The sequence below is a fragment of the Haliaeetus leucocephalus genome, unplaced genomic scaffold (assembly GCF_000737465.1).
Source record: "Haliaeetus leucocephalus isolate CR32 unplaced genomic scaffold, Haliaeetus_leucocephalus-4.0 Scaffold517, whole genome shotgun sequence".
NCBI classification, from domain to species: domain Eukaryota; kingdom Metazoa; phylum Chordata; class Aves; order Accipitriformes; family Accipitridae; genus Haliaeetus; species Haliaeetus leucocephalus.
This window is the reverse complement of record NW_010972953.1, coordinates 3,752,960-3,763,592: the sequence shown is the minus strand read 5'-3', so window position 1 is coordinate 3,763,592 and position 10,633 is coordinate 3,752,960. Positions and strand designations below refer to the sequence as shown.

The window sequence follows — 10,633 nt, the reverse complement described above, 5'->3', positions numbered from 1 at the left end:
ACCAATCCAGACACAACAGGAGCATCACTGAATTAACAAAGGGCTATTTCTGCTACCCCAGGACAGTTAAAAACAAAAGCCCCAATTTTTCAGAAGCCAGCGTACTGGATCAAATACTTTTCCATATCTGTGTATTCATTAACCCTGTACAAAAGAAAGCTGATTAGCAAATGTAAATGTTCATATAAAAATAGCCAACATCTGTTTAAATTTAGAAATTTATTTTTGTTTAATCCACAAGCTTTATATAGCTTTAGTTAAAAAAACAAAAACAAAAAACAGTGAAAACATGACAATATCCAAAGTTCAGGTTCCTCACACTTTCAAAGACCACATCTCTGAAAGTTGCTTATACCATTCAGAAGAACCGTAACAAGACAAGATTTATGAATGGGGCAACGACATCTCACAAACAAAATTTATGTAACTGAAGGAATTTTTTCTGGGACTGCTGATCATGGAAACTGCCCTTTAAAAAAAGAACATAAAAATACAAATGAAATTCCAGTGTTCCAAATCAACATGTTACATCAATATAAACCCACAGTGTCCTGGTAAACAACATGCTTTCATTTATGTACCATTCTAAATTGCTATTCTTGATTCGCTTTAATGGAGACTATACAGGCAACAGTAGAAAGCATTAAAATATATGTACTTCCTTGGTAATTCTGCAGTGGTTTTTCTTCTGGGCAAGCTTACAAACCACAAAGGTTAGTAGCGTAATGTAAGTGGATACAAAAGAAGTCAAATGAGACCCTCACAAATTATGCTAAAGGCTTTGTTGAATTTCAAAGAAACTAGGGAATTGACGGTCATGTTTAAAACCTTCGAAACAAATTCCTACTGCTTCTAAAAAAGTCTCACTCTAAATGAAATTATGTTGACTGTCAATGAAAGAATGTCACTAGTACACTGTGGACACCTTTTGTAATGTAAATCCATGCCCTTTGTACATGGTGAACCTCAACCTAGCAATTATTACAACAAATGTTATATTCTAAAGCTCAAACACATTTAGCAATTTGAAATTGAATTCTGAGTACAAACCAAATAAAATGTACATTATATCAAAGGATTCAGCCTAGGATGGTGGTGACACTTGCGCCTTCCTCATTGACCTCAGTGCCTTCTCTCGCAGGTGTTTTTCTAGATCATCAAGGTTGTCTTCTGGTTCACTTTCTGTCTCCTTCGAACAAAGATAAAGCATTTCTTCAAACACTGAAACTAAGCCAGGATCCAGCCCTCCCAATATTGCAAATTGTCAAGTAAAATCATGAGACACTAAGTTGCATGTCTTAAGTATGACTGCCGTTTAGAACATCAAGAGTACAGTGTACATTCACCTCCGTTTATTTTCTTATATTGGACTCTTAAACAGTAAAGCACAGGTACCAAATTCCTACCTTTTTGGGTTCTGTCTCTGCTTCCTGGTCTTCCTGTACTGATGTGGTATCTGCTGCAGCCACAGCAGCAGCTGCTGCAGCCGCCGCAGCCTTCTCCTTCTTATGTTTTTTGTGTTTCTTGTGCTTTTTATCCTTTTTATGCTTCTTATCCTTCTTTTTCTTCTTCTTCTTTCCACCCCCTTCTTGATCTGAATTCTGTAACAAACAATTCAATAGATATTACGACTCATCCCTAAGGCTTCAAAATGTTGTTTTAACAAGCCCACAACCATTCTGGGAAATGTGAATGGACTGAGCAACATCTGAAACTCGGTAAACTCTACACCTTCTTCAGAACTGGGGGAAAGTCACAACATTCCCAATCAAGTGAGAGAAGCAATCCTAGGAGACAGACATTGTAATGCACGACTGTGCTGTGTCTGTTTAAAACAGAACATAACACCATGCAAACTTGATATGCTGGTCATAGCAATGACAGACAAGCCTCTTTATAAAGGTTAATACTGCAGGTGGAGTCTAACTCCCTCAAACACTCCTCTGGCAGAGAATGGAAGTGTCCCTAGGAAATACCTCAGGAGAACAGATAATGATGCCTAACAATCCGTTCTCTTCCTATTAGGAATAGTCCGAGTTTGCACGTAAGACTACTAAACATAAATAAGACCACCTCACTTAGTTCATCAGGTAAGTCTTCATGAAAATAACTTGCCATATAACCCAAAACACTATTGCTTTTATTAGTAAACAAATACCCTTGCAGGTGATGGGCTCTGAGTTGGGCTTTTAGCCTTTTTTGCAGGTGACCAGTTTGCAGAAGGAGAACGAGACCGAGTAGGAGATGGAGGTCCTTGATGCTTTTTCGGTGCTGGCTCAGGTGACCCTGATGCAGACCGTGATGAAGACACCCGTCTCGCAGATCGTGGACTTGGTGTGGAAGCCCTTAAAAATAGAAGAGCCACAATTGAGAGATTTAAGAAACAGAACAAGAAAGTAAAAATTAACAAACAAGCCAAATGAACTTATGTGCTTATAACTCGGTTAAGCTGCCACTTAAAGAATGATTAGTTACTTTGCTGGCATGTGTTACAAAAGGCAAAACAATCTAATACCACTGTGCATCCATAATGCAAAAGGATATTGCAACTTGATAGCTTGTTAAACAATACTGCTACTGTTGTTCAGAAATGATTGCTCCCTTTCTTCTGATATGACTAATTTATAACCACATTAAAAGTCAAGAGAATAGCAATGCTATTATTTTATCATCCAATGAAGAAAGTGCAAGAAATTACATTCAGCTGCATTCTTTCTGAAAGAACAAGCCAGCACCATACTTTTGTCTATCTGCTCACAAAAGCAGCGTCAACTAAAGAAAACTGCTAAAATTCTAAATTTTTTTTTCTCTTGGATGACCACTTATGAAATGATTTATGAGCTAATGAGAAGTGTTGATTTCCTTCTGCAGTTAGCTTTAAAGTAAGAGAAAGTTCATTTTTCTTTAAACAAAGCTAGCAACAAGATTTCTCTCAAACTTGTTTTCACCTGCTCAGTCCCAGTGCTTTGTTGTGCTATTAAAAGACCGTCTCAAACTCTACATAAAGCCTCTTTAATGCTTCTCCCCGTGTTGTACTTTATTTTAACAGATGCTTCCAATCCAATAAACTTCTGAAAATCAATGTTGTGACGGTGGAAGCTGAACAAAGCTGCCAAGACTTGAGCAATCTCAAGAGATATGAGAGCCATTTTAATGCGATTCCCTAGCTATTCCCACTGCATTAAAACAAAACAAACAAAAAACCCCTCACAAAACTACCACCAAAGACAAATTTTTTTACTTTGTCTTCTTAGGTTCTGGCGTTCTTGACACCCTCCTGATGGGTCTAGTGCTTGGAGATGGAGACTGTCTTCTCTGGGGTGAAGCCGAAGCTCCCCTTCGTGGTGGTGGTGGGCTTGCAGAGGTATGAGAAGCTCTAGGCCGTGGCGAAGGTGAATGCCTTTTGTTTTGTGGTGGAGAACGTGTTTCCCGATTGGACCTACTGGGAGGAGATCCCTTCCTGTGCTTGGAAGATATCGAAGGTGAACGCCTTTTAGCAGTTGGCGAGCTCCTTTGTTTTGGTGGTGGTGAATGGGAGACTCTGCGTTTCGACTGTGGAGAAGGTGATGCCCTTCGTTTAGGCGGGGGAGGCGGAGAAGCCGTTCTTCTCTTAGGTGGTGGAGAAGGAGAATATCGTCTCTGTATCGGTGGAGAGTATCTCCGCGGAGAAGGTGAGCGTCTGCGCGGGGGTGGTGATGGAGACCTACAAAGAAAACAAATGTTCGGGTGCCACATAGGCATGTGAATTAGTTACAAGTGTCTTGCAATCCACCCAAAGAGGGGAAAAAGAACTCTAAAAATTCTTTAAAGCTTCATTTAATACCAAACATTTTGAAAAACAGCTTAACGGGTGTTATTCTGTATTTGATACAAATGATATCCAGGCCACTCACAATCTCACTAGCAAAATTACACTCCCCTCACGTGAATCAAGGAACTGGTATCACGGCAGTTCTTTTTAAATGTCATAGTTGTAAGTCAACAAACCAAAAGCAACCACTTCATGACAAAAATGCAATACACTACCTTCGACGAGGTAATGAAGGTGACCGCCGCCGCCTAGGAGGAGGGGCAGGTGAAGGAGACCGTCGCCGCCTGGCTGGTGGGGGCGATGGACTTCTCCTCCTCCTACTAAAGAGATAAAGAGGTTTCTCAGAAAAGTTGCAATTGAGCCACGAGATTATTATTTTTTGTTCTTCCGCTTTTACTATACAAAATTATATTGTTCATGCACTTCAAAATGAAATTCTATTAGAAGATGGAAAAAGATATATTTGTCTTTCTAATGAGTGTGAGACAACACATAATTTTACTGTAATTTTCAGAGCCCACTACAGCATTCCTGAGACAATTTCACATTCTGCTTAACCTGGTCTATTCGCATCTTGTAGCTGAAGAGGAAGACCAACTCTCTCCCATTTTCTTCTCCTGAAAGCTCATTCTGCCATTTCCCTTGCACTGAATCTAGTGATCATCTAATGAGTCAGACCAGCTTACTGATCCACCAGGAGACCAATCCAACAAAAACACCTCTTTGTCGTCATGCAGAGACACGATTGCTACATCCAACACAAGGGAGGAACTGAGAATGCCCATCTGTGTCAGACAGACCAAAACTGCATTCAGCAGCAGTCTGAAGTTGGATCAGATTAAACAGTGTGAAACTGTACTCTTGAAAACAGCTTTTATCTACAGATCTGAAATCCAAAACTACTTATTTCTTGAAATGCAGAGAAAAAATCAGAGTTGTTGCTGAACTGCAGCTATCTGGATTAACATCATTCACAAAATGAGCCATTTTCTGCTCTGCAAGGTTTACAACAGATTTCTGGAAGGGGATATTTTAATCAAACGCATACTTTCCTAGAGACTGGATAAAGGAAAAAAATGAGAGTAATTAAAAAGCAAAGAAGCTCATCTACATAAATTGAGATTCGATTTCAAATACACTGGCTGCTGCTCTCCAAGGCAACGAGTTACACGTTTTATAGATAAGAGTTTGCTCCAAAAGACAACGTTCTTTTACGATGCAAAAAATACCAGTCTTCAAATGTTATGGCTGTCCTAATTAAACATGTATTTACGCAATGGGCAGTAGGTGAATTTAGTTTGTTGCAAAACAGATAAAGATCTTTGAATTCCAATCTGGTTCACACAGAATTGTTTGACAAGATCCATAATTAGAGTGGTCTACATTTGTAGAAGTAGTCATGCTTAATCTCATACATCATTATGTATGCTGCGACTACATTCTAGCTGGGTCGTAATTACAGATTGCTCACAAGGGTCATTATATCAGATTAATAAACCCATCAAGCACCCCACTTCCTGCACCTTGCTATGTTCTAAGATCAACAGAGAGCAAACAATTTCACAAATAAAAATGTTAACAATACCACCCACATAAGAAAAGAGAAAATAAAGTAGGTGTTCACTACTAGTCCACTACTAGTAGTTGAAATATCTAATGAATTGAGGAATGAGACTTTTGAAAATTCCAATTATCTGTGACCCAGAACATCAAGCTCTTGATCACTTGTTGCAACTGTATGGGAGGGTTTTAGCCAGAACATCAATGGCAGCAAGAATACAAAGTAATGCTCACCTGTCTTTCAAATCTGTGTACGTGGAATAAGAAAACCCCCAAAGAATACAAGCATTCAGTTGTTTTCAGGCATCAGTAAGATGCTAACAACATATTATTAGCTGTTACAAGCTTATGTGAATTAACAAGCAGTGAGCAATGAAGGAGACTGAGCACGTGTTCCCCCCCACTTTTTTTTTTTTGCCAGTGAAATGGTCCCAGATCCAACACATTAAGGAACACATCAGTCTGAACTTCCCTCACCTTATTACTTTGAGTGTGCAAGTCCAAAGGACAAAGGACGGCAAGTACTTATCTATGACAAAATAAATGAGAGCCTGTCTAAATGATTTTCTATATGTAAATCCTACTTAACACATTAATTTCTAACCAACCTTTTCATCACTGGTGATTGCCACCTCTTTTCCATCTGCATCCTGATAGCAGTGGAGGAAAAACAAAACAAAGCAAATCTATCTGCCATACATTTGAGGCAAAAATTAACATATTCAAATAAAGTTCAGAGTAATTATTACCAAATGAGCATAACAGAATGCAATCTTGAAACAAGATTGGGCAAACTGGACATGACTTAATTCTATTACGTATTTGCTGACAGTTGCATAGCAGATAAACAACATTAACTAAATAGTTAGGAAAAAAGACAGCAGTTACATTCAACTTAAGAAGAAATTACCGAGGGGAGGATTCCTTCTGTCTTTTTCGTGGAGACGGTGATGGACTGCGCGAATGTGAATGGCGTCGGCGTCTACCAACTTCCCCATTCTTCACGTTGGATCTCTTAGGTCTTTCTTCTTCAGATGAAGATGAAGAACCAGAATCTATAAATGTAGAAGAATCACTCTCCGGAAAATGATTCTCATGATACTGTTAACACAGTTAGCGAAAGGCTTATACTGCAGTTTAAACTACCAACGTCCTCTTCTGCAAAATAAGAAGCTTCTATTTAAAAGCAGTTCAACTAAAAATGTTAATTGAAGTGATAAATAAATCCATCAGAGCTGGGTAAAAATATTTGCAGCAACCTAACTACCCACATAAAATTTGAATAGACAGGTAATTTAAAAGGTGAACTGCAGTTACTTATAGAACCATTAAGTGGACAAAAACCTATACCAGGCTCAGGTTAATTTACTGATCTCAAGCATGCAAGAGTCCAAAATAGTACAAAATAACCTACTGCGACAACAGATTAAGTAATCTATAGCAAACAATATTTTTGTGTGTGATGGTAAGAGTTTAAAAGTTTAACTGTTAAAGATGCGAACCCATTAATAAGAGATATAGCATAACCTTTAAAAGTCATACTTCATTCTTCATGAGCAATAATTGAAGCGACTTCATTATGAGGGGTAAATCTATAATTAAGCTTAAAATAGCATTGCAGTGCACACAGCAAATAATTGTAATCAGTATTTGAACTTAATATTAACTACTTCCTGCAAAAGTAAACTACAGTCCAGTTTTAGGAAATCTATGTCATCCATACCAGATGAGGACTGTTGATTTTGCCTTCTGTACTGACGCCTCTGTTGAACAGAGTCTGCTGCAGCCATTTTACCTCCTTTATCTTCTTCTGAAAAGGTACATACATGGACAGAATATTTAAACCAAAGATACAAATTCACCTTATTCAGGCAGAAGCAAAGTCATATTACAGTAGATTATCAAGCATGCTTCCCCCCCACCCAAATCTTAAGATAACATTGAGGCTGGAATAGACTTTAGCTGAGCTCTTCTCCAAGAAAGCTTGGATAGAAATATTTGAGGCAGTACGAGTGATCATTTTTATACTTCTGAAAACTCTTGCTTTCAATGCCAGTCTATCAAGAGGGTTCAGCACTTCACCACTGCCTTTTATCGCCAGGCATCTTTGATTAAAAACCCCACCCAAAACCAGTGTTGAAAAGTGAGAGCCATACCCGATTCAGACAGTTCTGCTTTCCTTGGTTTTGGTGCTGGCGAAGGAGATTCTCTTTTTTCAGTACTCTTATGTTTGGGTGCTAAAAGACAAAGTCAAATAACTCAGGTGCAATTCATTACATTCTTGCATGCTTTTCTGCTCATACAAACTGTAAACACCATCTTTGAGAAAACAAAAGCACAAAATGATAAACCCGCTGGAATACAAATTTGTATTTCATTACCTGATGTTCTGCTAGGAGAAACAGAGCCACGGCTTTTTCTTGCACGATTCGACTGCTGGGGTGTTGGAGACCTGCGTGGTTTTGGAGGTGGACTTGCTGGTGGGGATGGCCTGTGCCTCCGCCTAGGAGGGCTTGCAGAAGGAGAGAGCCTACGCGTTTTACGAGGAGGACTGGATACAGTTCTTTTAGGTGGTTTCTTTGGTGGCGATCGGGAACGTGAGGAGGAGGAGGAAGAGCTACTGCCAGATAAGGATGCTGATGACCGTCTTCTCCTGTAAATCAAATATGACATTAGATTCTGACTAGCCAGTTTAAGAAGCGTTTGAGCATGAACACAGAATCGCATTTGTTTGCAAGCACATATATAGAGCCACATACAACAGCACTTCCAAAACATGGTGGACAGCCTTCAACACTTGGTTTGTAGAAAAGAGGAATAACAACCAATCTTCCACAGTTATTTTTAAACTACATAGTGAGCAAAAAATTGTTAGTGTTACCTTTGCTTGCTTTCTGTCAATCTACAGACTACAACTAAGCTTTTCTCCTGGGAGCAATTAGTTTTGTTGGGCTCTCTAACTTTTGGATGGTTAAGAGAATTCTCTGTGTTAGCACATGTGATTTAATGATCTTCAGAACAGATCTGTTTAAGAGTTTAGTGTGCAAGTACACTAAAAACTTTTTATACCAGGAGGTAAAAATTTCACAGAACAACTTAACAATTCAGAATCAATCTATCCATTCTTATGTTTTAGTCTTTCATCTTTACTTCGTAATTTTAAAAAGGTAGGGCCTCTAGAATTCTGCGGCAAAATTTGTGGCAAGTTCTGTTGCAATTGTGTACCTGCAGAATCCACCTTTGGCTGCAGAATTCCTGAGAACCTGGAAAAAAGAAACCCTACCTTGAGTGAGATAAACATTTGCTGAAAGGGAGCTCTTGTACATCTTGCACCATACATGTTTGATACTTTCCACAGTTTTCCCAGTAACTGTGTGAAATGAACATCTTTGCAAACTCAGGAAAAAAAAAAAAAGAATAGTCATCACCTTGTCATAAAAAGGAAGAACTGTTCCTTCCTAAAAAAGAACTGCTGTACACAGGAAGCATCACTTTAATTCTCTTCCTATGAAAAGGATAGGAATCTATTCTCTTCCTACAAAGACAAATGTCTGTTTTGACATTGCCCTAAGTACATAATTTTTTTTGCAAGGCAACTCAGAGCTTTGCTACTAGAACAATTGCTTATGCTGTCAAAAATGTAACCTCCGACACTGGAGAGCAGACCTTGAAGATTTTTTTTTTTTTTTTTTAAGTAAAAGAACATGAAAAAGAAACACATTTCAAGTCAAAATTTAATTTTTATTTTAATTTTATGTGATAGAAATCTAAGTCATAGTTTAAAAGCTCCCAACAAGTAAAATCCAGTTACTTGTTCTAATTTTTTCCCCAGGCAGGAAAAAAAAAAAGTATTAAGACTTAAGCAAAAAAGTCCTAAAAGATGTCATGTCAATCTATGCTGGGAGCTATCCAGAGCCATTTGAAGAAGTTACAGTTCTGAAATTGCCACTTTTCATAAAGGTGGAATTCTCACCACTATTTCAACTCAAAAGAAATCATTTCACAGCTACTATTATGTTCCCCCACAACACACTTATGAAATATGACACTGCAGTTTTTACGTCACTCAAATCATATACCTGACAGTAGTAAGGTAAGATGAACAAGGTAATTTTGATAACACTCATTCCTCACAACTAATGTTCCCTTCAGCTTTTGAAGTTTAACATTTCAGTTGTCTCAAAAAAGGGAATCTTACCGCCTCACAGGGGATCTGCTTCTTCTGTGTCTGGGTGGGGGAGGCATTCGCCTTGGAGGGCTCCTTCTCCTTGGAGATGGTCGTCGTCTTGGGCTTGGTCTCCTTCTAGGGGAGTAAGACCTGTCATAATCAAAAATTCAAATGAAAAGCAACTATCTAATTTTCAGATTTGAGGAAATTTATCCTCAGGGCACTGAGCGTAAAGTTCCTTTTCTCCAAGTGCATCACATTAAAGTAGCATTTAGATTATGATGCAAAATGTACATTCAGACGCAATCAGTGCTTTAAAGTTTACCAACGCCTTTCCACTAAGTAGTAAAATAACCCCAAAAAAGGAAAAAAAAAAAGTAATTTACAGCATCTTCAGCATCAAACCTATCTCCTAAAAGAAGGCTACACAATTCCCACTATTTAAAAAGTGCCGTACTCAGCATTAAGTACCCCATTCCTTCTCCAGTGAGTATCAGTCACTGTGAGCATCTTCTCATGAACTGATAGGAAGAAAACAACTCCCAAACTTGTTTATCCATTGAATGCATCTTTCTCACTTGGCCTAAAACATTCATAGCTCAACATCTCTAACAACATTACTGCTTTAACTGAGAACATTACATTAAGTGGCACCTTCAGAAGAAAATATTCAGTTCTCAACCTTCATGATCAAGATAAACTGAAGTCCTACCTTGACCGTGATCTATGACGCCTTCTTGGTCGAGAATGAGATGGAGAGCGTGACCGAGATCTTGACCTTGACTTGGACCGAGTTGGGGATCTTTGACGAGTCTTCTCTTTTTCTTTCTCTCTCTCCTTCTTTGAATTACGTTCTGGTGAAGTTTCCTTCGTCTCCGGTACGGGAGGTTCAGGTTTAGGAGCTTTTGGGATATCACTGTTAAAAATAAAGACTTAATTTATAAGCACATACAAACCATAGGCCCTGGAGTAACATTTTAGAAGCTGCCACAATATTCCCCTACTATGAACATTCTCCTGCCCATCCTCTGACAAGATGTTAGACATCCCACTCCAAAACTGTGACAAGAATTAAAACGTGGTACAATGATTCA

At 38.6% G+C, this 10,633-nt stretch overlaps 1 protein-coding gene across 1 annotated transcript in view; it reads right to left on the bottom strand.

Annotated features, from left to right (window-relative positions):
• Positions 1 to 200: 200 nt before the first annotated feature.
• Positions 201 to 10,633, bottom strand: part of SRRM1 (serine/arginine repetitive matrix 1) — an 18,109-nt gene continuing 7,676 nt past the window's right edge. Inside the window, exons 8-19 of the mRNA XM_010576347.1 lie at positions 10,252 to 10,455; positions 9,570 to 9,689; positions 7,753 to 8,024; positions 7,528 to 7,608; positions 7,095 to 7,181; positions 6,282 to 6,426; positions 5,980 to 6,021; positions 4,027 to 4,131; positions 3,242 to 3,703; positions 2,159 to 2,345; positions 1,407 to 1,601; positions 201 to 1,189 (exon numbers count right to left, since the gene is read on the bottom strand). Coding sequence (XP_010574649.1) covers positions 1,085 to 1,189; positions 1,407 to 1,601; positions 2,159 to 2,345; positions 3,242 to 3,703; positions 4,027 to 4,131; positions 5,980 to 6,021; positions 6,282 to 6,426; positions 7,095 to 7,181; positions 7,528 to 7,608; positions 7,753 to 8,024; positions 9,570 to 9,689; positions 10,252 to 10,455 — 2,005 coding nt within the window. The 3' untranslated portion in view covers positions 201 to 1,084. The remainder of the gene's footprint in view (positions 1,190 to 1,406; positions 1,602 to 2,158; positions 2,346 to 3,241; positions 3,704 to 4,026; positions 4,132 to 5,979; positions 6,022 to 6,281; positions 6,427 to 7,094; positions 7,182 to 7,527; positions 7,609 to 7,752; positions 8,025 to 9,569; positions 9,690 to 10,251; positions 10,456 to 10,633) is intronic.